This window comes from Netta rufina (genome assembly GCF_964035555.1).
Source record: "Netta rufina genome assembly, chromosome: 7".
Lineage (NCBI taxonomy): Eukaryota > Metazoa > Chordata > Aves > Anseriformes > Anatidae > Netta > Netta rufina.
In genome coordinates, this window is record NC_140130.1 from 17,011,559 (window position 1) to 17,039,065 (window position 27,507).

The 27,507-nt window shown below is 39.1% G+C and overlaps 1 protein-coding gene across 1 annotated transcript; it reads right to left on the reverse strand.

Moving 5' to 3' along the window:
* Window positions 1–1,978: 1,978 nt before the first annotated feature.
* Window positions 1,979–26,720, reverse strand: HELLS (helicase, lymphoid specific). Its single transcript, XM_084289797.1, has 22 exons — window positions 26,666–26,720; window positions 26,455–26,567; window positions 23,657–23,779; window positions 22,333–22,392; window positions 21,230–21,266; window positions 21,073–21,137; window positions 20,576–20,617; window positions 19,566–19,790; window positions 17,968–18,150; window positions 17,550–17,693; window positions 16,720–16,916; window positions 15,919–16,015; window positions 14,838–14,999; window positions 14,194–14,336; window positions 12,956–13,094; window positions 11,658–11,741; window positions 11,451–11,570; window positions 8,309–8,425; window positions 7,528–7,687; window positions 4,434–4,530; window positions 4,148–4,224; window positions 1,979–2,961 (listed from the first exon to the last, which is right to left on the reverse strand). The coding sequence occupies exons 1-22, from the start codon at window positions 26,694–26,696 to the stop codon at window positions 2,864–2,866; spliced, it is 2,514 nt and encodes an 837-aa protein (XP_084145923.1). The 5' UTR covers window positions 26,697–26,720; the 3' UTR covers window positions 1,979–2,863.
* Between the last annotated feature and the right edge of the window lie 787 nt (window positions 26,721–27,507).

The window sequence follows — 27,507 nt, forward strand, 5'->3', positions numbered from 1 at the left end:
GCAAGCTGGAGCAGCATGGCCAGTTGCTCCAGCTTGCACATTTAAATTTCATTTGCTAATGGCATTCTGATAAGCACAGAGATTCTTGTCATGGTGAGGGCTTGGCAGCTCAAGCAACATGTTTGCTAAGCAGGTAAGTAAAAATACCTGAGTGGTGGTATGTGCTAATTTATTCAAGTTCTGGTGAAATGCCATTAAGGAGAATCTAATGCATGAGATAAATTCACCACATGCATTTTCTTATGTTATCACCTGGAAAAGCCACCAGCAGTTTCTCTCTCTGCCCAGCTTCCAGATAAGAATATGAGCTGCTCATCAGCTAAAAATAAAAATCTGCATGTAGACATACAAAATCTGCATGTAGGAGCAGGCAAGCAGAGACGCCAGCTTTCCAGCCCCTGCATTTGGTCTCAGACAACGCAGACATCTCCCACACACTTCCAAGAGGAGGAACAATAGTTGTATGTATTAGGGTGCAGCATGTGACAAGGAGCACTGCTTCCAAGTCGCCAGGACACGCCTATGCATCAAGAATTTGTCTTTATCAACTATGTTTTAAAATATTTTTTTCCCCCTCTAATGGCCAACCAAGAGGACATTACTTCATCCAAAACATTATAAAGCTGTTAGCCTCAGTCATCCCCTCCACTGTCCAAGCACCCTTACATTACCATTACCACATTTACTTGTGTATCTCCTCCACCTCTGGAAAAGAAGGCTGCTTTCTGAAACACCAGAAAGTGTGTCCCAGCTTACAGACATTGAGGGCACAAACGTTCAACTGCTTTGAGCAGCTGGGGGGTACCTGCACAGTTCAGGTGAGTAGCAAGCATGAAAACTGTTCTTGACTGTTGGCATAAGAAAGGCAAGGTCGTGCCAAGAAGATACTGCGTTTGCTTTCATCAACTATATTCTCAGTACTTTGGGAGCCAAAAAAAAATAAATGAGAATCGGGCTCTTCTATGGCAGGAAGTGCAAAACTTGGCATTGCTTTTACCTTCTGGAAGTGGGCTAAATAAAGCAGTCACACCTCTGCAAAGCAAGTCTCTAAATAACACATCACTGAACAGCAAACACATTTCACTAATGCTACCCTTAGTATTAATACTAGCTTATGCATCCTCAGGTAGGAAGCAGTTATGACTAAATCCTAGCTGTGCTAGTGTATGGGTTAGAAATAGTTGTTCATTTTTATTTCCTATCATACAGTCCTGCCGTGACAGTCACATAGCTGTGCTGGCTGAACATAGTAAATTAGTCTTCTAAAATTGGGTAAGCTTGTGTGGAAGCAGGTATGTCAGTTTTAATAAAAACTGTTGCAATGATTCCATTTAGATTCTATTGTATGTCTATCATTTACTCTCAGTTCCTGTGGTAGGTCTTTACTAGCATAAAACAAGGCATAAGAGACTAGGATGGCAGCTCAGCAAATATAAGGAACACACGGAGACAACACAGGTTGGACTTTGTGTTAGTCAGGATAATAAGTAACTGAACAAAAACTTGAAAACTTCAGTCTTCAATAACTGCACACAAGACACGGCTTTCAACAGGCAAAAGTCAAAGCCAGCATACCCATTAACAGTTATTTGTTTATCTTTACTTCTGTAAGGCACCATGTATTTTGTATGAGTATAAAGTAACTCCACATCAGCTAACATATTACTCCCAATGGAGAACATGAATTCCCTACTTGTGAGGTGGCACTCACCTGGTGTTTATATGTCTCATCTACAAATGATCATAAAGCAACAAGAAAGTAGTTTCCAATAGTTTGATGAATTAAGTAGTTTATTCTGAAACGTTACCCATGCCTTAGTATAACTAGTGTAACTGCAATTGTGACAGCTCCAGCTGCAATGCCATAACTGCCATTTCCCATTAAGCCTAAAAGACATTTCACAAAGCATAATACAGTTTAAAAGCTGATGCCCATGTTGAAAAATATTGCCTGCAGCTGTCTGTTAGAGGATAGATATGCAATTAGTTATATACTTCACCTGCTTTATTATCTACTTCCCCTCCTGTCACTCCTGGAATAAGACCAGGCTTCCCGCTGATTTGGAATTTGAATTCCTGTCTTTTCTGCCCCAGTATAGTCTCAGACTGACCCTTGCCCAGAGTTAGTCCTTGGTCTTCCACATATCCACACATTCTCCTCTTTCCAGTACCCAGAGCTCCCTCTACATACTTTAGAGGCCAGTCAATAGATAATTGCTGTCTGCAGCAGGAAACCTTACAGTTTTGTTTGGGTACTCTTAGCTCCCTCATTTTAGAGGTTTATTGTAGTTGGGCGTTATTTTGATGTGTGAAATGGGCTAAAGGGTTACACGAATAGAGAAAAAGTGAATAATAAGATTTTTAAATAAGCAAAGCCTAGGTGGTATCCATGTCAAAAAACCTGCAATGCTTCGGACAAACCAGACATTTATTTATTTATCAAAATAATTTGCAGAAGTTAAAAAAAAAAAAAAAAAAAAAAAAAAACAGAAGCTGTAACAAAGGCATATGCTCTTTCCCTTCCAAATAAAATCATAACACCGTATTAAAAAAAAAAAAAGTGTTTTAGGACTTCCACAGGAAGATTTTACACAAGTTTGCCAGTTTTTATCACTGATCACAAAAGCTAGCTGAAAATGTGAAACACGCTTATTCTCTTAATCCTTTATCAGAGGCTAACAAAGCTACGAACATGAAACTATAACAAGCATTACACTTTAGAACATGTTAAAATTCACTGAAAGAACTGAGGGATTTGACAAAGGCCATGAAGAGTCAGCATAAAGGATCAGTATGTATAATGACATCTCTGAGAGCTGATGTCAGTCATGTTTGTCATGTAAGACAACAGGCCATTTGCACGTTAAAAGACACATTCTGCATTGGAATCCGATGATTCCTCCAAGACCTTGAAGACACCCACTTTTTCCTTCTTAATTGCTTCAGGAGTTTTCATTTGATCTAGAATTAAAAAAAAAAAAAAACAACTAATAGGTGAATTGTCTGCAACCTTTCTTTTCAAGTACAGCAATGCAAAGTGAAAAGTCATATATACTCTTATTTCATCTGGATTTGGAAATCAAGTTGATAGATCATTTTGCTCCTTCATAACCATTCAGCAACTAAAAGTTTGTGCTTGAAAATATTTTACAGTTGTGTATCAAATTCTGCTTACAGTGGATAAGAAAAAAAGAAGCAACCATTATAAAATATGATGCCTGCTAATAACACCACAAAAAAGTGACACCTTTTCCAACCTGAAAGGACAAATCTGATTATTTCATAGCTGGAACTTGTAAAGATACAAATGGATTATGTTGTGTCAGCACATCACGAACCATTTCTATATCAACAGTACATTGAAATATTCTTTAGATAAACCAGGAGAAATTTTCAAGTGTAGTAACTGTTCTCTTCTCCTCAGGCAAGTTATTTTACTCAAAATTCACATACCATATGTATTTAAGACTAGCTACAAATTATTTATTAATTCTATAATGACTGTTTTTTCTTCTGTATCTATGTTTTGAGTCTCATCTCTCCTTTATTTCATTCACCATCTTATATCTAATGTTTAGAGAAACTAAAAGTTCCTCTAAACAATTTCTCAGTAGAATTAAGGTTTTTTATAATATCTTTGCCTGGTCTATTTACAAAAACAGACAACTGAATTTATTTTTTTTCCCCAAAAAAAATATTTGATCCACAGACAAGGCATGGTAACCCTCAAAGCTTAGTTTTCTCTCCTTTAAGTTTTACTAGGCTATATTTTGAATTATGAAAGTATCAAAATAGGTTTTCAAATAGGTTCGCTGAAATAAGCTTTTTTTTTTTTCCCTGAGAATGACTTATACTTTGACCAATTACAGCAACTTGCAGGGAAAATTTCTTTGCAAAACATCTGCTTTTCCTTTACAGCATGTATGCTTGGGGCACGCTATCCATGAACGAGGTTTTCTGGAATACTTTTGTCAAAGTCATCCTCTTCAGCAGATCCTATTGGAAACATCAGCCTTGGGGCCAAAGTGTCTTTCTTCACATGTACAACAGTTGTGGGGAAGTGAAACTGACTATTTTCTACATATAAAGAATCTTAAAAATATTATTTATTGTCTAACATAAGAGATGGATGAGAATTCTGACTTACCGATAAGATCACTTCTATCCAAGAGTAACTCAAGGTCTTTATCACTGATTACTTTTTCTTTAGATCCTTTAACCTCTCTGTTGAAGAAGAAACACTCTCTCAATACAGATAAAAATGCGTAAGAGTTAATGAAGCACAGAAGTCAGTTTTCCACATAGCAGAATCCCTAGGACATTCTTTTCACTCTGAAGACCCACTTTGTAAAACATGAGAACTATTGACAGCTGCTTGCAAGCTGCAAGTTACAGACTTAATGGTCAACAAAAAAAGTAAAATTTTTACATACCTTTCATAGTCTCTGGATTTCAGTAATTCTAGTAATTCCTGAGGGTCCAGACAGCTCTTTGACTGTGCTAGGCCAGATTTGCCACCTTTAAACTGATCTGTAGAAAGTAGAAATTTTAAGTGGAGACAGAAACAAATTCCATAAACTGTTACAACAATTCTAGGCACAGATGGAACAAATCTACTTTTGCATATCGAGGCTAATGCTATGTTTCATTGTTTCAGCCCTGAACTAAACACAACTTAGGCTAACTGGTCAAAAAAACAGAGGTGCACGAGAAGTTTACATGCAGGCCTTTCACCTTCTAGCTGTAGTATGCAGAAAACTGATTGAAACACCAATTCACCATGCACACACACACACAGAGCAGAAAAGCCATTAGTTCTACTTACAGTAAAAAGATTGCAAATAAAGTTAGATGGTAGGTGCTGAAGTTTGTTCGCTTTGTAATGTAAGCTGGTTGGAACAAAGTAAGCAGCATTAACCACAAGACAGGAAATATAAGAAGGATAATGTTGTTCCACTGTAGGAACTCCTTCAATTTAATAATGTTACAGAAATGACAAAATACATCTGATAGGTTGGTTTCTTGAAGAAACTATGCTAACAGTTATCACAATGTCAGCACCAACATTCAAAAAGTTATACAAGATTATTTATTACCTTGCTAAATCTAAGCATGGATGAAGCTAAGCTTGATCTGTGCACTGCAAGGCCTACTGTCCCGTGCCAAGCTTCCCCAGTTTTTATTAACACATGTACCCATTTCACAGCAAGTCTTCCTCATACCCTTTTATCAGCCTTACTGCTGTTGTTTCCTGTGTCTCGGTCTCAGAATACCTTCCCACACCTCTCCCCATCTTCCTCCAAGGACTAGCTGTTTCTCAGCAAAGTGCAAATCAAATGAAAGTTCCAGAGAGGTTAGGGCTATACAATTTCTCTCCTGCTGTGACACACAGGACCCAGGTCACATCCCACATTGGTAGTGATGGAATTTCTCCCTTTACTCATTTGGATAAGTTTTCAGAGTTTCATAAACTATACGGCTGTACAGATCTTGGGCTGTAATAGTGACATAGAGAAAGCTACAGGAAATGCACATAACATAAATGTTTATGTGCATCACTTCATCTTAGTCTAACATCTACTAAGTTAACTAAAATCTTGCTGGTTCTCACACAGTTACCTAGGCATCTTTCTATAAGAAAACAGAAACAAGACAGAAGGCACAACATAGTGCTGAGCTCAACAAAAACACAGCTTTGCAATATATTTCAATCCTTCAGGTCTGGTACTTGTACTGTACACACCCTACATAGGTTGACACCATAGAAAGGTCTGACAGACATGCGGACTTTATGATACTACTTCCTCATTCATTCCTCCATTTCTGACAACTTCTAAGTATTCAGAATTGCAGGATACATTACATCACCTTTACAATTACTGAATGAGCCCTAAAGGCTCCTGCAGAGAACATTCCTACTGACAGGCTTCACCAAAAGCTAGCCAGATAAACATTCAACTTGCTGCAAAACCAAAGACACAACCCTTGCTGCTCAGTTTCCTTCCTGTACACTGCCTAGTCCTAGTTCCCACTGCTACTTTAGCATATGGCAGTCATCTAAATGTTTGAGTCCATCTGCTTTGTGGGCTGATGGCATTAGCTCCTCTAGAGAAAAGTCAGATGGCAGTCCTAACAGTCACACGAAGACAGCAGTTACAAAAAGGCTAGGACAAAGGAAGTACTGAACCATTAGCCAACATCATCCAAACAATCCACAGCAATCCACAGCTTAGGCATGACAAACACTGTGCAGTAGACAGTTGCAGGTGTGGCCTTTCTGCCCCCCTTCTGCCTTTCCAAAACATTGTGGTATTTTTTTTTCCCCCTTTATATACTACAAGACGTTTTTAAATCCTACAAGTTTAATACACAGCTAATTACATGTATTGTCAGAGGTTGCAAGATTTTTTTTCCCTCCCCAACTGAGCTTACTGTTTGGAAAATGCTATAGCAAGCTAGCATCCAAATATAACGCAGAGTATGCTACAGAAGCAGAGCAGGATTCCTACAACACTTAAACAAAACAAATTTACCCCAAAAGAGAAGCTTTACCCCAAACATTTTTTTTAAAGACACTTTAGTACGACCAGCTAGATGATCTAGAACACAAGAATCACCATTGTTCTGCAAACACAGACACAAAAAAAAAATGGACTATGGTGCCATTCAGCACTGGTTAATTGCCCCAGAAGAGGGCTTATTCTACTTTGGTTATAACAGACTATTCATAAGTTTAGAAAGACAGATGCAGAAAGGATTCTGAAATTTTCTAGTGATTTTACAGGTCTAAGACTTGCAGTCTCAGCCACATTCACTAGGAACTCCCAGAAACCAGCTTCATATAGTCCCTGCTTATTTTACCAATTTTAATGAATGCTCCCTATTCAAGCAAGTTTGCCAGTGCAGCTAGAAAACCTATTGATAAACTTCATATCATTAAACACAGCTTTAAATATTAGGTAAGCCTACTGCTTCAGATGAAGAATTGTTATAAGCTAAACTGCAAGCAATATGGCAATTTTTGTCTGCTTTTCCATTTATATTCTGGTTCATTTAATTTGGTTATAAGAAAAAAGACAGTCAACTCAGACTTGTCACTTACTCCCAGGCTTGACATTTTCCATCCTAGAATTCTAAAACACTTGGGTTGAACAAAGTATCATCTTGCTGACAAGCTGCTAACAAGCCCCAAAGCTGTACTCCCTCATTGCCTGTTTTTACTTTTATTTATTCCAGGCAGGCTCAACATCCCATCGCTTTTTTTTTCTAAATTACCTACCAGTAAAGTAGTATTAATAACATGGTAACCCCTGAAATAATACAAGTGTTTTCCTTTAATTTGCTGTAGAAGTTATCTGTAATACATCTAAGAACACATTTTGAGGAGCAGTTTTATATAGCCATTGTTGGAAGGACGAAGCTATTCGTGTTTGAGAAAAAATACTGAAGAGTCTCAAAACAGAGTAGAGGTCTCCAAGATTTAAAGAAGCAACACATGCTTAAAGGAAGGCATAAGAGGATACTAACTTTTGTGGATAATCAGCTTCTCCAACTTCCTCTTGGCAGCAGCTCTCTCCACAATCTTCTGATCGATTGTGTTTGCTGTCACAAGACGATAGACAACCACTGGTTTTGTCTGGCCAATTCTATGACACCTGTCTTGGGCCTGCAAGTCCGACTGGGGGTTCTGAGGAGATAAGAAAACCAAGTTAGCTGCACTGTAACTTTTCTCTTTTTAAATGCTACCACAGGCAGCATTTTCAGTCAGTGAGCTGAGTCACAGCTGAAGCAAACATCAGGGCAGCTATTGTATAATAAAACCATACATCTCTTCGCTCTTAAAAGGTGCCCGTGCCAAGCTCTGCTGGTATAGCTGCACAGCCAGAGCAACCCAGCTAGCTTGACTGCTTCTCCATTATATGCTGCAGTTTTCAACAGATGAACTTTTTTTGTATCAAAAATTCAGCCAATGTTGTTGTTATATTCAAATTACAAATAATAACTTAGAAAAAAAGAAATGCAAATAAAATAGTAACAGAAACCAAAAAATGCTCCTACTTTTGGTATAACCCAGGGGACAAACATGCTGGTTTTGCAAACGAGCTCTAACACTGTTTGAGAAGCTATTTTCAAATCAGGTTGTATATTTAACATATAACATGGTAGCATACGTGGCTTATATTGTTATTTAATGATGTGTTACATAATGACAAAGAGCCCCACACCATAATGGCTTACTAAACAATTATTGAAAGCACCAGTAAAGAAAGCATTTTACGACATCATTAGGTAGAGTCTGTCAACATACCCAGTCACTATCGTATATGATAACTGTATCTGCTGCAGTTAGGTTAATGCCCAAGCCTCCAGCTCTTGTACTCACTAAGAACAGGAAGACTTCAGGGTCATTATTAAATCGATGCATCTGGAAGAGAATAAGACTATTACAAAACAGCAGGTTGATCAAACAAAACATATCCAACATTTTATTTTTAAAAAAATCCACGTCTGTAATTTAAAATGTAAACAGGTAGAATATAACATATGCTGCCAGAGGCAAACTAAAGTTTTAAGAGACATTATGTGCATCTGGGACGGGGCAAGAGCAAGAAGTAAAACTGTATTTTCTTATCTGCCAATTTTAATCAATGTTAGTCAATGAGCTGTCCAACACAGAGCGCAGATAACTACAGTAACAAAATCTACCATCCAGAGCAATCTAAAATTCTGATGCCATCTTGACTGTAACTTCCAGCCTCCTTGTATATCTCCTTTTCTTATTTCAAAACTAAGAACAACTTTCTCAACTCCTACTCAGCATCTAACCTACTTTCATAGCAAGATCCTTCCAAGCATCATTAGAGCTCCTACCAGGTCTACGAGCAGTTAAATCTGTTCTCTTGTTCTGCACCTACGCCACTCTGTGGTAGGCACTGAAGCCAGGAACAGAGAGGAAAAGAAGCAAATTGGACCAGCACCTTTAAAACTTGCTGCACTTATCCATTGTTCCCATGGCTTTCTTGAGCCACTCGTTGCTGTTTATGCAGCTGAAACAGTGGGTACCTAATGCCAAGGCATTTTAACTGTATACTAAAAAACCTAACAGACAAAAAATATCATGCTTAACACGGATACTTCAATGAAGGGAAAAAATAATAAAAGTCACAGGGGACAAAAGATGGATGTAACTGCATGTCTTCTCATAAGAGGAAGTACCATATGCAATTCTTAACCCACGAATGAAACACGACATCTTGACTTCCAAAGACAGAAATATTAGCAGGCACTTTCTGGTTACATTTTCTCTATCAGATATGTGCTCAGATGCATGCGCTACTTTGAACTTCTCTTGTACCTCTTGGGCCTGCATTGGGTCTATTTGCACTCAGGTTTCATTTTACACCAAGATTCCCTCTAGCTTCCAAATTACTTTGTAGAATACAGAAGCTGATCTCCAAGTGACTCTTCCTCCAAAGCACTGTTTGCTGGATACATATTACTAAATGAAGTAATGTTCCAATTCACCTCTTGTTACCCTGAGAGGCTGTTCTTTCTCAACTGAGCTATGCATACCCTGCTGGGAGTTTTCACTGGAAGAGAATAAGGTTCTCCTTGCTCAAGCATGTAAACACCTGATTTCTTCAGATTTTTACAGCTGTACACTTCTACATTGATTTTTTTTAGTTCTTTTAACTCCCCTACAACAATCAAACTTCCAAAAGCAAGGCACAGCATGCTTTGTTTCAGAAGTTTCAACCACATCATAGGATGAAAACTTGTGAGGAGGTGAAAAGCAGAAATACAGAGTAAAAGTGTGCATGTCAGATCACAAAACAGTATGGAACAGTATGGAATTCATACCCTCCAAAAGCCATTCACATTTTATTTGCTGACAATTTACAACCACATAACAACTGCGTAATCAACTCCTAAAAATGCTTAGAAACCAGCAGCACAAAATTTTATCTGCTTCATATAAGTCACATTGCTAGTTAGCCTTCTGTCTTTCAGAATCATTTTTAACAATAGCAACTTAAATGTTGAGGGGTGTGGCTTTCCTCAGCCACATTGTGACAGAGAAAAAACAGTGCAAACAAAAGCAGTCTGAGCTAGATGATCAGCAAGTCACTGTTTTTCCTTATCTGCATAAATACTGGTACATACTTGCAAGATCATATTGCAATTGCGGCACATCGCCTATATACATTCTGTGTTCTTCTTCCACACTCTGTATGTATTGCTTTTTCATATCCCTGCAAATCCTCAAAGCTTTTCCAAAACCACCCTACATGGCTGCCCTTCATGACAAATACGTGCCTCAACAGTAAGGCATTCTGTGATCTTTTCATTATAAGCATGCAAGAACAAAGGATTACACTGTAATGAATCCATGTTTACTTTCAGGCTGAAGTTACAAGCGTGCACCTAGGTACACAACACCACTTCCTGGAAATCTATTCTTATCTACTCTAACACCTATTTGGTGTTAGGCAGCACACTCCCACAGACACTGGTATAACACCCTGGACACTAGGAAACAATAGGGCCAGGGGTAACACTGGGATTAGCACCTGTTGCAATCTGTATAAATTTCATATTTTGCATCTGGGCAACAAGAATACGTGAGCATTGTGGTGGTTTTACTCAGGTAGGCAGCCAAGCTCCACCACAACTGCTCTCTCACTCCCCCTCTCCTCAAAGAGGAAGGGGGAGAAAATACAGCACAGAGAACTCGAGGTTTGAGATGAGAAAGGTTTAATTAAAGGGAAAGGGAATGGGGAGAAAAAGAAACAAAAGAAACAGTAAGTCTGCGCGGAAGCACAGACAGAGGGAAAAACAATTATTCTCTACTTCCCATTAACGAGTGATGTTTGGCCACATCCTGGGAAGCAGGGCCTCAAAACGTGTAGTGGTTGTTCAGGAGGAACAGCCCCCTCCCCCATGAGAGCCTCCCTTTTTATTGCTGAGTGTGACATCAGGTGTTATGGAATATCCCTTTGGTTGGTTTAGGTCAGCTGCCCTGGCGATGTCCCTTCCCCATCACTCGCCCACCCCCAGCCTGCTGGCTCTTGGGGGCTTGGAAGAAGTCCTGATGCTGTGCCAGCACCATGCAGCAATAGGCACAGCACTGGAGTGACACCAGTGTTGTTCCAGCTATGAATGCAGAGCACAGCACCGTGTGGACTGCTGCAGGGAAAAGGTGACTCCAGCTCAGACAAACCCAACACAAGCATTCATCATTCTAGGCATACCAGGATGTTGTTTGGTAACGTATTTCACTACTTCAGTGTTTCTCAACTGCAGTTTTTAAAGCAGCAGCAAGAATATCAGTTTTCAACATAGATGTCTGTTGCCTGTTGAAGACTAAATGCTGTGCAAAGTCTCATCCCAATGTCACGTTAACAGGCACAATTTGGTAACAGGCTCAAAGGACATGAGCATGTACTTACATTTTCTTCTCTGTCTGAGTAAGACATAGACCCATCCAATCGACTAAATTTGAAGTCTCTCAAATAGCAGTAATCCATCAAGATGTCAAGCATTATAGTCATTTGTGAGAACAACAAGACCTAAAAAAAAAAAAAAACAGGAAGATTCCTTAGTACCATTTTCGGTCATCAAGAGACAACTGTGCCAAAAAGAAAAATTGGGTTTACCTTATGTCCCCTCTTTTTCAATTCTGGAAGCATCCGGTCCAAGAGAAGGAACTTGCCTGAATTCTTTACTAAATCTTCATCAACCTTAGAAGAGGGGGAAAAAGGGGAGGAGCAGTTGTACATTAGAAGGAAGGATGCCAAGGGCTTTCATCATTCAGAAGCATCAACAAATGCTTACTGAAATAAACTTGTAAAATCCTTTTAACTAAAAGCCATAATATTGAAATTGACAAATTGCAAAGCAAGCCGAATCAGTTAAATCATGATGAAATTAAATCAAACCCCACTGTTTTATATGCCCAAATATTTTTTTTTTTAGATGAATTAACTTTCATCCCATTTCTGGAAGGAATAAAAGTCATGAAGGTTTCTCTCTTCACATGGAAAAGTAGTTTATTTCCCAGCTTATATCAGTGGTAATTCATGCACAAGGCTTCCACCTGCTGGAGACAAGGAAGCACTAGCTGAACAAGCTACAGGTACTAGCTCCTGCAAGTGTGAAACAATCTGTTTTCTACATGCTAGTATGGTGTTACCTTCTTTTATGCACTGACCTTGCATTGATAAACTTTAACAGTTTTCTCCACAGTGCAGCCAAATCTGTTAACCACACACCAAGCAGGAAACATGCCTACAAGAGGCTACAAACTTCATTTAGAAGTATACAAACAAAGCAACTTCAAGTTGATTGAGCTTTCCTTTAAACTCAAAAATACTTTCCATTTTCCTATATTACCAACTGCCTTGTCTAGATTAAACTGTCAACTGGTCTTTATGATGTACTTCCATTGGACTTTCTCCCTTTCAAGGCATAGATCTGATGCTGTAAACCTAAGTAGACGATCCTGTTGTACTTGTCTGCCCTTAGCACCTCACTCTTAAAAACTGCCATCATACCTTTTGCAGTGTTTATAGTCTACATCATGAACAGTTCACAAACATCAGCATTTTTAGTTTGGAAAATAAGCCTTTTTGAGGACAGCTTAAGGCAGACCCTAAAACAGCTTGAATAAGCAGAAGCCAGCTATTGTTTTAGTTCAATAACTTGCTTCCAGCAGATGAGTGCCTTCATAACAGAGACCACCACAGTACTGCTTACTACAGAGGCTAAAGACACAGAGGCTTGAACTGCTCTTTGCAACTGCTGCTTCAAATAATGATTCAGTCACATGCTGGAATTCAGTAGGGAGGCATATGTAAATACATTGTAAAGGTCATTCCTAACTGCTGTCAGCTCATGATCTATTGCTTCTAAATGCCTAGAATAATTCCTCTTCTAATCCTTTTAATATACGTACCTTGAATTGTTGCGTAGCAGGGTCCAATGGGTATTCAATAAGATAGGGGTGATTACAGCATTTCCTCAGTAACATCATAATATTCTGTAGTTTAAGGTTCACCTCCGAATCTATGGGCATGCTCACTTCAACCACCGGCCTTGAAAGACGTGCCATCTTATTAGTACAGAAAGTGTTACAGAAAAAAATACACACCCCCTCCCCAGAATAATAAATAAAATAGAAAGCAAGATTCACATGCTGTGTCAAACTTCCTTTAAACCCCTCACAGTTAATAAAGCTATTACCAGAGAAGACTTCCTTTAGTGTCACACTTGACACTAAAGGCACTAGAGTTTGCCACTATTGGTTTAAAATACAGAAGGATGGTAAAGTCGTAATCAGAAGCAAAAAAATGGAACAGAAAAGGGAACTCTGAAACTGTCATATCTCCCACTGAACAGTACACGAACTACTCCAAAATCAGCTCTTGGCCTATCCCAGTTCAGCCACATAACACACTGCAGGATTCTACTACAGCTCTTTTGCTCTTTCCAAACCTAAGAGCTATATCTAGCATAAGGGAACCATGCATGTCATAACACTAACACAAGCAAACATTTAATACCCATTCTTTCAGAGTACACTGGACTGAAAATCTAACAAAATAAATACAGTTCAGCCCTGTAATTTAAGCCCAATCCTGGCTTTCCTTTTGCCCAAAGGAGTTCCAACCAATTTAGAGCCACCAACAGATCTTGTCAAACTCAGGATTACTCAGCACCCTCAGTCTTGGCCCTCCATTCTGATCATAATCACCAAGCAGTAAGTGATCTGCACATGTCACAAACACAGCAGTAACCATACTGGCTATTTGGGTTCTAGCTCTCAGTTTAAACCTAAGTTTTAAACTTAAGTTTAAATCTAAGTTTTTATTTTATAAAAACTTAGCAAGTAAATCAGTTATCCCTTTACTCCAGTCCTGAGCCCAAACTTTGCTTCAAGTATTCCTGAGGAACTCTGCAAAAGTCTGGGAGTTAACTGTAATTAACACACTAATGTTATCCCTTGTCCTATCATTGAGCCAATGAAAGATACAGCTGACACAAACATAACTGAACAACATAGACAAAAGTTTTACCTGAACTTCGCAAAGGGTGCAAGAATTTAGCAGTAAAATCATATAAGCAAAGCTCTGAAGTAATCTTAAGAGGACAATACTCAGTACAACAAAAAAGATACTCTTTTATAGCAGGTACCTCTCTTTTTCCACTTCCTCTTGCATTTTGCTGATCAATTTTTCCAAGTCATCAGGTGAACCATTATGTTCTTCACAATAATCAACCAGTTTTCGACTACGGCGTTTTGGTCGGCCTGTTGGACTCAACTCTATTACTTCTTCCTGTGGGAAACAGCATTGTCATCAACAGCAGATAGCTCCAAATTCAAAGGCCTGTGCAGACTCAAGAATTCTCAATCCTGAAAAGAGGTCTCAGCAACATGCTCCATCTAATACTTAGTTTCTGCAGCTGTAAATTTTGTTAAGCAGAAAGAGTGGCCCAAACTCTAAAAGTCTTTAATTGTAGATCTTGAAAGCAGCTTTTAAAAATTGAGCAGAAGCATTAGTACCACACTGATTTCACAGCAGAAACGGTCAGTTCCATTAAAACTGTCTTTTTCCACTAAGCTACAAGCAACCAAAAGCACACTAACACTCACATATTACCAGTTCTGTGACCACAGAGGCCAGTCACATCAACTGTCACTGAAACGCTGAAAAGGTCAGACTCAAAATGTAAGCAAACAACATTTTGGTTACACTAGTAATGAAGCAATGTCAGCATGGCTTTGCTTATAAACCATTAATAGCAAGCACATTTATAACACCCGTATCAGTAGATACCTCGTTATTTCCAAGCAGTTTCCTAATGGTGCGATTTACAATGGCAGTATAGAACGTTTCTTGCTTCTTTGCCAGGGGCGCATATACCACAACTTCTCGTTTGGGAGGAACCTCAAGAGCAACATCGGATTTCAGTCTTCTCAATAAGAAAGGCGTCAGAATCTGAAATGTTGAGCAGTTGTGTTATAATTACTCAAAGCTTTCAACAGGGCTAGTTAAAAGAAAAAGACACACAAATAAGTTTACTAATAAAACATTATTTTTACAATTTAAACTAAGGGATTTAATCTGCAGAGTTCCATGCTTCATTTTTAAATAGAGATGCCTGCTCCAAAACTTTTACACACATACTGGTCATGTGTGTTAAAAGAAAAACAAAACCCCACATCTATGGACATCTTAAAAATTGTCTTTAATAAGGGTTGCAGACCTTTCAAATAATTTTCATAAATGAAAGTAATCTAGTACAAATTAGCTCATTTTGCTTGTTATATTTCTTCAACTTATTCTAGGATAGCCATAAACCTTTAAAAACAATATATAAGTTGCCATCAACAATCATATCTAAAAAACATAAATCGCATCTCACACCATCAGCTTACAATAGGAAAATGTGTTTTGAAAGCACTTACTTTCCCCTCCACCACTCCTTAAAAAACATTTTGAATGTTAGCTTTGTTTTGCCTTTGAAGAGAAGCAAGTTATAAAACTAGTTTGTTAAAAGGCTTTCTGTTCAACACCTCAGAGCTGCATAAATTCTCTCAAAGTTATATTTCCACAAGTTCAATATACAAATTAAATCTTTTGGCAGACTGAAGTAAGCAACAGCAATTAAGTTTAACTGAACTCAATTCAGTTCCAAGAACAAAAAAGAGTCTTTATCAAAGAAGTACATTGTTCCTTTCAGCACTTATAAACGCCTTAAATATTGGAGGAAAATAGGAGATACCTAAGTGTAGAAGTGCCACAATAAAAGCCTCAGGATCAGAAGTCAGATCCACAAACAAGATTTTGGTGCACTTCATAATGATGGTCAATGTCAGAAATAAACCATGAAAAAATAACACAAAAAAATGAAAACCTGATGTAGCATATGCAAGATGTTTTGCTCCCTTTCTTTAGCAATGATGTCTTCGGCAGTTTCTGTAATGCTGGTAATGTCAAACCATGATTCAAAACTATAAAAACAAAACAAAAAAAAGAATAGCTTGTTTCATAGCTATGATTCTCCTTCCTTATATAACTATGCTATTTTTCCTCTCATCCTGTGATTTAAGGAAACAAAGCACTGGTATCTATCACGTACAAATGGTGAACAAGAGACATTTCTGAAATATACCTGTCAGATGCTTGAGATTTTAAAATCAATCAATAAAAATACCTGTATTAGTTGGAACATTCGCTATGATCAATTATATTCAACGTAGTCTGTAGCTTTTTTTCCAAATTTTGACTAAATTCAAATTTGACTGGTTTTGGCAATGTTCCTGACCTTCCCATACTGCTTCATGAAAGCGTCAGTCTCCCATGGGTCCTATGTTTGACAGCCTCACACAACTGTCTGTAACACCTTACAAAATCTCAAGCAACTCCAGACACTTATGATCAGACAATCATCTCCCATCTCCCCCCAGTGCCCATGTCTTAGTTCAGAATTGAATTTCCACTACCCATCGAGCTGACAATTCCTTCCTTTCTGAAACTACTAGTGTGAAGACAACACACATTTCAAAGTCTTTATAACCAGATGATTATACCAAATTACAACCATATCGTAAAAGAACTCTTTAAAGGCTGATAGAAGTTTAATTATTAAAGAGTAAGAATAATGCCCAAACAGAACAAAAGGGAATCATTCTTTTTTATCCAGACTGCAACTCACCTTTTCAAATCATCAAACACATCTGGCAACAGGAAGTTAAGCAACGACCAAAGTTCTGCCAAGTTGTTTTGCAGGGGGGTACCAGTCAACAGCAGTTTATTGTCTGCATTAAATCGTTTCAATTCTCTGATAAGGCGGCAGTTCATATTTTTAATCCTGTGACCTTCATCTACTATCAGGTATTTCCAAAAGCAGTTCTACAAACAAGAAACAGTATTTCAGTAAATCTTAGCTCACTCCATCAAAATGTGCCCAATGAGCAACACTAGTAAGACTGCCTGATCTTGACCATTAGAAAGATTCTATTTGCTCGTTTCTCACTTTGTCAGACTGGAAGAGCAGAGTCCAAACAGTTTATGCTTCACATATGCTTCACAGTGACTGCATTTAGTTTTGGTGATTACAGTGAAAACTTCTACAAGAAGCTCTTCTCACTGAAGCAACCACTCTAATATTAACTCTGTTACTTATATAAAAAGGAAAACTTTTCTCCAAGTGTCTCCCCTCCATTACCTACAGAGAGATAATGGGAAAAAGCTGTAATATGTTAATTACAACTGTGTTGTAATTATCTGCTTGCTTCACTTTTTAAAACAGCATTCTATTTGAAGAATTTCTCAAAAAAAAAAAAAAAGCCATTTCTACCAAAGAAACATATCACAGCAGAACTGAATGCCAACATAGCTGCTACAGTATAACACTCATTGAACAAGCAGCATGTAGGATTTTTTTTTTTTTATTTTTTTTTTTAAGTGTATACTCAAAAGCACTGCCATTAGTGATGAGGCAGCATTCCACCTGTCACAGGATTTTCAGTAGAACATAGATACCTGCAGGGCATTTCTGTCTCGCATTGCGATTTCAAAGGAAGTAATGACCACAGGATGGATTTGCAGTGATCCTTGTCGCCCATGAATTTTTCGAACCAGTTTACGACGTTCCTGCTGAGCTCCATGATACAGCATTATTGGAATCTGAAAGAAATAAGACCTTGAAGTCAGTTGAATTAACCTCACTTAAAACAGCAAACCTCACAGGTAACAGAAATAATTAGCTTAGTTACAAGAAGGCTGTAAATACATAGTAAGACATAGCATACCGTGTGCTAACAACATAAAGAACTATAGTTAACTTGATGTTCTATATAGAGAATGTTTTGATGCAAATAATTAAAACTAAGAACTGAGGTAGGAATTTTAAAAGATAGTTCTGTTAGACCCGAGGAAGAAAAACCTTTGTTTCTCTTACCTCTGGAGTAAATCTTTTGAATTCAGACATCCAATTTGGAAGAGTAGACAAAGGACCACATACTAAGAAGGGACCAGGGACTCCTCGCTCCACCATCAGTGCTATTGTTGCAATACACTGGATTGTCTTCCCCAACCCCATTTCATCAGCTAAAATGCCATTGATACCATTTTCCCAAAGCATCTGCACACACAAAGAAAAATACATAAGCATAGATTAACTATCACACCTTAGGAACAACAAACATCCATAGGAATGTAACATCTGTGGAAACTCTCTACTGGGCACATTCTATATTGGAGGTGAATAAGATTTCTCCATGATGAAAATAAAACACCAGCATCTTGTAAACCCCAGACTGTCATATGTAGGGTAATGTGCTTTGAGCAAGTTAGTTGCCTGACTAGGAGGAGAAAAAAAAAAAAAAAAAAAAAGAACAGTATCAAAGGAAAGGATGTGAATTATCGTTCTATCAAAAGCACTTCAACAGCAAATATACCTCACAGTACTCTGACTTTTACTCGTCTTGATTCTAAATTATTCCTATAACTTCTATCTCCAGAAGACCAAGTTACTGTGTTTCAGTTTTATCTTTTCAAGTAGCTTTTATAGCCATGGCTACTTCAGCATAGGAAAAAGGTGCAATACCTGACCAACGTTGCCTGCTGTTCTGGCAAAAATGATTTGTGCAGACACTGCCTATTTCAACAAGTGACAGAGCAACTTCTCACAACAGAACAGAAAGGAAGCACCCTTTGACTATTCAATCTACCGTTCTTAAAGGCTATGAGTGCTGGTCCTACAACAGAATCATAAGCTGTTTATTCCCCCAGAACAGGCCAGCCTTCCTCAGGCACTTCCCAGAGACAGAACAGAATGAGTGAGTTTAGTGGCACTCACTTGTGAGATGAGTTTAAGGCTGTTAAAACAGGATATACATGCTTGTGGGAGCAAGAAAGAGATAAAAAAGGAAATAGATCATCAGCAGAAGTTAGTTCTGCGTGATTCTGACAACAACAAAAAAAAGTTATTCTAAAATGGCTTGCAAGCAAGAAAAGGGGAAAAATATAATAAAAGAAATGCCCACATACGTAAGTTTCACTGGCTTTTGAAATCAAATGTTAAAGACAAAACAATTTAAAGACATTATGCTAATACCACTAGTTAAGAGTCCATAATGCAGAGAGAATTGAAAGCTTATTTGTGTTAGGTGTTTAAAAGACTCACTTTGCAGGCCTAAGGGGCCAGGTATTCAAGTCCTAGAAAGAGGAAAAACAGTAAGACTGTCCCTCAAGTTAAGTATACATAGACCTACTGCTTTCACAAAGCACTTATAAGAAGAGACTGAAAGGACAGTTGAGTTGAACGTGAAAATAGATGGAGAAAGGAAAGGTAGAGAACACCAACCAAGAAGATTATAGAAGTCTTTACAGGGTGGGGAGGATATTTGGGTTTGTAACTTTCTATTTGTGGATTGGCAACTTTTTTCATTATATAAGAATCTGGTGTTATATAACCAAAAATTTCTAGTGTCTCTTCCCTTTTGTTTCTGTCTCCAGTCAGCAACACATTCAATTTTGTAAACAATTGCTCCTTACCCTTAGCCACTCCATGCCTTCCACCTGGTACCACCTCATGACACCTCCAGTAAAAATCTTTGGCTGTTGAAAAGGCACTGGTTGTCCATTAAATTTCCGTACTGGATCAAGGAATTGCTTGGCACTGTGTCGTACAGCTTGACACAATCTATCCTTAATGACACTATTTGAATCTCCATTTTTCTGCAGGTCTTCTGGACACAGGTTATCAGAAGAGCTTTCATCCTATGGAGGAAAGTTCAAGGAACATGTGACAAGTGGCATACTTTAACAAAACTCAGCTAAGACATACTTATGCCAGGTGCTGAAACTTGTGGTAAATTTCTGCCAGCCTGTTATTATGTAGCAAAACAAGTGAGCCCCTGACACAAAGACTGCGTAACTGTCAATGAAAGAGTAAGATTTATTTTTAGGATTAGTATCACCACAAAAGCAGAAGTAACCATGCAAAATTTCAATACCTTACTGGCATCCTTTACTCCTTTGGAACTGAAGAGCAGTGATAGCTTCCAGAACAATTAGGCTATTCTACCCATGAAAACAAGCAGACGTAAAACCTTGCCAAGAGGCTGACATTTAATGCAGCAATTTCTTTTCTGTAAGTGGATTCTAGATAATATTAGAAAGTAGTATATAGTACTGTGCTTGTAGTTCTTAAGCCACAGTAGAAGCAAAAAAGGCCACACCTTTTGTCTCCACAATTGAAATGCTTAAAAATGGCTGCATCTTAAGTAAGGTCTTATATACTAGCACAAGCATTTCTTTAGTAAGTTATTTCCTTCATTTTTGAAAACTACAGTAGAATTCAGAAGTTTTCACCTGTTATATAAGAATAGGTGTTTAAGTGCATTTACTTGCACCATGCTTTAAAACTACTAACTCAGAACTACAATACATAGCTAAAAGATATTTATTTACAAGAAAAGTTTAAAGATATGCTATAAAGTATAAAATGTCCTCCCTCCCTTTGGGCTTAACATACAAACCATAAGAACACATTGACAACATACCTGATTTTCCACTTTACTTTTTTTTGCCACTGATAAGATTTCCTGCAAGAAAAAAAAAAAATACACTTATGTGCTTTTCAACTTTAAAGGCTACTACAATTTGTATTTCAAGAAATCTTTTAATTGAAGAGCATTTACATACTTGAAGCAAATTTCCATACATCATCTAACATATGTGACTGTAAGAAGGCAACACATCAGCAAATGTATTTCGATCACAAAAGATAATTTAATACATCTTCACAGCTTGCCTCCCTAAAAATTTAAGAAAAGCATTTGGATTCTACAGGTTCGACAACACTGCTTATTATACAGAATTTTGCTGGGAGGAAGTCATACCTTATAGGTAGGCTACTGTTGGCTGTCAGTCAATAATTTCTGACAATAACATATAAGAATGTGTTGCTCCAAAATACAGATGTCACACAGTGATAGTCTCACCAGTTAAAATTTGAGCGACAAAAACCCAAACAAGTCCATTTACAAATACAGCCTACCTCTTTGGACATAATTTCTGAGATGTTGTATGTTCCGTCTTCTCTTCCTCTCTTCTTTTTTGCAGCTATAAGATAACATTTGAGTTTATACAACACATCAAATGTGAAAGAAACTGAAAACACCAATACTGACTAAAGGCAGAATTTAATACTTTACCTGATTTCTCCTCTTTGCCATCCGCTGGACTTTGACCCTAGAAAATAAATATAGAAAGATGATCATCATCTCATGCATGTCTAACTATCATGGCACAAATGAGAGAAATATGCAATCCAACTTCAAGCATTGTCTTGGAAATCTTTTTGAAAGACTTAGTATTATGTAGTTTATAAAAAGTATAGCAGAAGTAGTTACTGTTTATCTTTTTCAACCTTACTTTATTTGGTATGCCAGCACTTAGCCTACTGAATAAGACGAGCAATCATTCATAAAAAAAAATCAACTAAAAGGCAACCCCCACAAGGCAAATCCAAATTTCCTTGAATGAAAATTACAGGATCATAGAATGGTTTGGGTTGGAAGAGACCTTAAAGATCATCTAATTCCAACCCCCCTGCCATGGGCAGGGGGGCCTCCCCCTAGACGAGGTTGCTGAATGCCACATCCAACCTGGCCTTAAGAACTTCCAGGGATGGAGCATCAACAGCTTCTATGGGGAACCTGTGCCAATGACTCACCACCCTCATAGTAAGCAGTTTCTCCCTTATATCTAATCTAAACCCACACTCTTTTTAGTTTAAAGCCACTACTCCTTGTCCTATCACTATACTCCCTGACAAAGAGTCCTTCACCAGCTGTCTTATAGGCCCCCTTTAGGTACTAGAAGATAACTCCACAACTCCCTGGAGCCTTTTCTTCTCCAGGCTAAGACATACTTATGCCAGTATGTCTTAGGGCTCTCTTCTCCAGGCTCAACAACAACTGCAATTGTCTCAGCCAGTCTTCATAAGAGAGGTACTCCAGCCCTCTGATCATCCTTACAGGACATGCTGGACATGCTCTAATATAATAGGTCCTTATTATACTGAGGGCCCAATTAGTCAGAAAAGTCTCCTTAGTAGGACTGTCACGCTATGTGATTTTTGAGTAGATTTAAACAGTCTTACTATGGTTAAAAATATGGTACAATAGATCTTACTGCAAGTCAAATGCTGGGTAAGTCTAACTTTAGCTACCTTGACCAGATGATCAAAATTGACATGGCAATTTGACAGACTTATAGCAAAGAGAAGTTGCATAAAACCTCTAGTTAATCTCACCTTTGCAGATTTTAACATCATCTCTCTCTTTTTTTCTAACTTCTCTTTCCTTCTCTGTTCCTAAAAAAACAAACAGACACATTTCTTGTATTTAAATGACACTCACAAGAGAACCATCCATTATAGAAATAAAAACAGATGCAGATTACATTGGTAATGTAGACTGCTGTGTACTCTACAGACTTGGAGTGTTTTGGCAGTCTCAGTAAAAGCCTCTATGCTGACATTGTTAAAAATCATAAAACAGAACTTGGGCATGTAAGTGCAACTGCTCTGAATTGCTTGTCAGTGACTACTTTAAACATTTTCAAATACAGTAATTTAAGAAGATGCCAACAAAAATATACCCAATTGCAAACTCCTGTAGAGATCACATTTACTACAGCAAGTTTTCCATGTGTGTATCTTCCCTTTAACTTCTACGAGTTACCACTTGTGTTCATTGTCAAACAGAATGCAATATAAGTAGCCTACAATGCCTTTAAGGAAGAAATGCTTTCATATCTTTAAGAATCTAAGATTTTCATTTCATCTATTATTTTTACTTGCTGAAAGCAAAAGGACTTTGGGGAAAAAGAAAGATAAGGAACCTTTATAACTATCAGATGGAGCAGTAAGACTTAATATTGAAATAGGCATTCTATCATTGTAGTAATCATGAATTTGAGCTGACAATAGACACTAGAGAAGCATTTTAGAAAGGATGTTTCTGCAGCCTGTCAAGTATCACTTTTCTGAGCATGTGATTATCCTGAATCTTTTCTTGAGATTCTTTCTCCCTCAGGCTCAAATTCTCACAAGTTTGTACGTACAAGGACAATTAAGAAAGTAAAGACAAAGCCAGATGTGAACTCAGCAACTCATAGATTTAAAAAGCAGAACACAATCATTTCATGGAAGCTCTTGTTTGGGAACAGCATGGTCTGAGATCACTGTAATTTATGTTTGTCCTACATTATCATCCTGAAGACAAGCCTCATCCTCAGCCTTCAGTAATCAACAAAACCAGGCTGCACAATTTCTACATGTCAATTCTTTGCATCCTTCTGTCCTCCTTACAGGTTTTCCAGCTTCCTTAAATTTCGTCTTATCTCTCAGGCCAACAGAAAAATTGTAAAGACATCATCACTACCTTTATACTGTGGTTAAAATTCATGCTCTTTCCAGACTGATTTGTATATAAATTTATAGGACAAACTCTGAATATTACGTAAAGCACCACCTCATTCCAGGGCAGTACCTTCCGTAGCTTCTCAGCAGAACTGAAGCAAAAAAGCAGGTGACAGTTCATCTTAAGAATCCCCACCACAGAGAATACACTTACCTCCAGTTGCTGCTGTTCCATTTTGGTTAGCAAGAACTTTGAGTAAATGTTGCTTTTTTCAAGCAAATGCTGAAGCCTCTTATACCGCATTTCACTTGACTCCCTGTCCCAAGAAGTGCGAGCCTGGCCAACACAAAAAGAGGTCAAGTATTTAAAGATGATTCAAATTCAATGCCTTACACATAAGAAAGGGTTCTTTTAGAGGATAATCACAATCATCTCACACCTGTGTAAGCTTTTACTCTTTGAGTCATTATACATTTATAATTCATGGATGTACTGACCCATACATATCTCTCTATGAAGCACTTGCTGCAAGATCAGTGTAACTGAGGGATGGATTCACTTGCACATGTAAACAGCTCTGCAGAATATACCTGCTTCCAGTGCAACAGCACAAAGCATTCAAGGGCTTAAAGAAGTCTAATCTCTGATTTGTAGACTTAGAGTTAAAAGGAAATCTAATTTTATTCATACCCTGCAAAATCTGGGTTTAAAAAAAAAAAAAAAAAAAAAACATTTCAAAATTCAGCAGTTTCCTAAGTATTAACTGGGACACTTCTGTATACCATCTGCACAGAGGTAGTTTTTCATTAGCAAGATATTCAGGTGGCTACAAAGTCATTAGTGCCTGATTTACAGTGGCCAAGTGAACTCCCAGTGTGAAAACAGCAACTTCTCTTTGTTTTAGTTACAAAATCCAAGTGCTTGAATTGCCACTATTTTTAAAAAAGGGTACCTGTTGAATTAGTCAAGGCTGTGTAATTGATCAAGACTTCTCCAAAAAGCAAAAGAGCATTCACCCTGCAGCAGTCACATAAAATAAATTGCCTGTTAGGTGGAGACTTACCTGTTAGATGGAAATGTCAAGGAAGTGAAAAGGTATAAATTAGCATCTCCAAGAGAAACCCAGGAAACACAAGATGCAGAGCTTTACAAGATGCTTATCTGTGCCATTGCCTTCAAAAGGAACATTGGGGGAAGGGCACAACGAGACAGAAAAGCAAGAGAATTTTCTGGAACTAAATAGATTAATAGGTAGTGAAAATAGGTATTAGCTGACTGAGAGGAGAAACTGCAAAGAAATCAGGGTTTCTTCATCCCAAAAATCACACTTTTCTTTTCCACTAATGGTACGCCATGTCATCCTTATAAGTAGCAATCTCTCTATTCATTTGTGAGCAGAAGATCTATCTCCAAGTGTTCTTTGGGGGCTATGTGGCCTTCTTGCAAATTCTCCATAAAGGTTTTGTTTGCTACTGCTCTCCTCATTCCAGGTATTTTCCTTCAGGCAGAATGTACCTGAGTCCAGGAAAACCAACCCTTGATGGCAATGCCAAGAAACAATATAAGTGAAACTGAAGTACTTCATTCATTGAGTTGGTATTACTCAATTTCTGTTGGTGTGGAACCCAGCTTCTTTCCATTAATTACTTTATCTGAAGGACTTCATCCTTTGAAGGAACCTCCAAGCCTCAACAAGGTTGTTTTTATACCTGTTATATTGACTATGGCAAAACTGCCACTCATTTTTCATCACTCTACATTCTCAAATATTTGCATTGTGGTATTTTGCTCTTAAACCACAAAAAGAGCAAGTGACTCATTTGTTGAACTGCACAAGTCACCTGGCAAGGGGATTGCAGAAGTGACAAACATAAAAAAAGAAACAAAACAGGAGCTTTGAGAAGATCAACTGTGCCCACGATGACAGTTAAGTCTGAGTTCAGTGACATGGGTAATCTCCCCTGGTCTGGCAGACCCCTGAGCACAGAGCGAAGGCATGGTAGAAGCACACAGGAACAACACCCTTGTTAGAGGTAAGCTCTGCCGATCTTTAAGAAATGGAAAGAATAGCGAGTGGCAAAAAACCCCAACCACCTCCACCACAACAACATAAAAAGGAAACACAAAGCAGTATCATATTACAGCTATAACACCTAAGTGGCTGGTTGTGAAAGAAAGTAAGTTGTCCTTTTCTCAATACTTCCTGTGCAATGAGATATGTTTACTCTACACGAGTTTCCTCCTTATCTCCAAAAGGATTGCCATCAGATTTTCAGTTCCAAGTCTGGCCAAGAAATACCTGAAGAAAAGTTCAGTCATGCTCTATCATGAGTTATTGTCTGCAAGAAAGATGACTATGAGACTTCTGGGAGAATGAAGTAATAAATACAGTAATACTTTCTAACCACAGAATCACAATGTTGCAGCCTAAAAATGTACTTAGTAAACGAAAATCTTTTTTCAGTAAAGACAGAAAGAGGAGATGAAATTGGTTCCAGGCTTTGGAAGCTGTATTTTTCATGTCCCTAAAGTAACGTTTCAACCTCCAGCTACCATTCTCCTGTGGGCTGTTCAGTACAAAGGCAGATGGTTAAGCAAAAGGAATAATGAGAATACTCTGAAAGATGGGACGGGAGGGGATTTCTCAGGTGTTTTGAGTAAGAGCATTAGCTTCTTGGAAAAAAATCTCAGGAGAGCATTTAGGATGCGTGTTCTTCCACACTTACATTGCCTTATGCCTGAAGTACAGTGCCTTTTATTTCTGGCTCGCTGGTACCGTGATGATTTGTACCAGCAGTGCCGAAGCACCCTGTTTTCGGGCTGTCTCCCCAAAACAGATTCGTAACACCAGCACTCGCAAACACCCAGAGCAGGGGAAATACGAAACACAGCCGTGACCGTGTCATATGTGCTAGGGAGGCTTCACCTCCCGGAGGCTGCTCCAAACACACCCACACGGCAGGCAGGCGGCAGCCCCGGGGCCGGGCGGGCTGCCCCCGCTCCCCGCTCACCTTCTCCAGCATCTGCCGCTCCTTCTCCAGCCCCGCCGCCTCCAGCTGCTCCTCCTCCGCCAGCATGGCCGGCGTGATCACCGCCTGCTCGCCCATCTCGGCTCCCGGCGGCTCTGCAACGACGGCACGGTTACCGCGAGGCCCGTCCCGGCCCGTCCCGTCCCACCCGGTCCCTGCCCGCCCCGGTCCCCAGCCCGGTCCCGGCGCCCACCGCCGCTGCCGCCCGCGCTCCGTGCCGGCATGGCGCGCCCTGCACCGGCTCCGCCGCGCGCCGCCCGCCTCGCGAGACCAAAAACCGCGCGCTCAGCGGGCCGCGCGAGATGGCGCCGAGCTCTCGCGAGGTGGGGGCGGCTCCCGAAATGGCTTCCGCGGGGGGGCCCCCCTGTCACGGGGAAGGGCCCTACAGGAACACCCCGCGTGCATTGCCTGCTCGCTCCGGGCGTGTCAGTTAGTTCCTATCCCTGCAGACACGTGTATTTCATACAATCACAGAATCAGTACGGTTGGAAAAGCCCTCCAAGATCACCTGGTCCAACCATCGCCCTGCCACCACTGTCACCCACTGCACCGTTTTCCCCAAGCACCACGTCCAACCTCAACCTCTCCCTGAACGCCCCCGGGGAAGGTGACTCCACCATTTCCTTGGACGCTTCTCGTCTGCGCCACGAGAGGGCAGGGGGACGCTTAAAACCGAGCGAGAGCCGCACCGCCAGCACCACCACTGATGGAAAACCTTTCCCGCTGCGCAGGTTGCATTCGAGTAAATATTTCTGGTGTTGAGAACACAAACACTGCAGCTTGACCCCAAAAACACCAGCTGTCAAAATAGCTTTGGGCTTATCTCATCACCTCCGATCCATAAAAAAAAAATAAAATACTGTGCTAGCAATATCTCACGCCTGACCATCTGAGGGGTTACTAGTTTAAACTCCAAACACATGGGGAGCAGAGCTCCCGGCTCTGAAAGAGACTTGGGAAGGGAGAAAAGGGGCAGAGAGAAGCAGCAGCAGAACAAACAACTCCAGTAACAACTGAGGTGGATGGCATTCTTCT

Bases quoted from the DNA above. Each gene is read 5' to 3' on its own strand.
- HELLS (XM_084289797.1), bottom strand. From the start codon at position 26,696: ATGCCGGCACGGAGCGCGGGCGGCAGCGGCG. The intron at 22,393-23,656 runs GTAAGTGTATTC...TTGTTTTTTTAG, and splicing joins TGGAACAGCAGCAACTGGAG to GAACAGAGAAGGAAAGAGAA. The intron at 8,426-11,450 runs GTAAGTACATGC...ATTCTCTTCCAG, and splicing joins ACTCAGACAGAGAAGAAAAT to ATGCATCGATTTAATAATGA.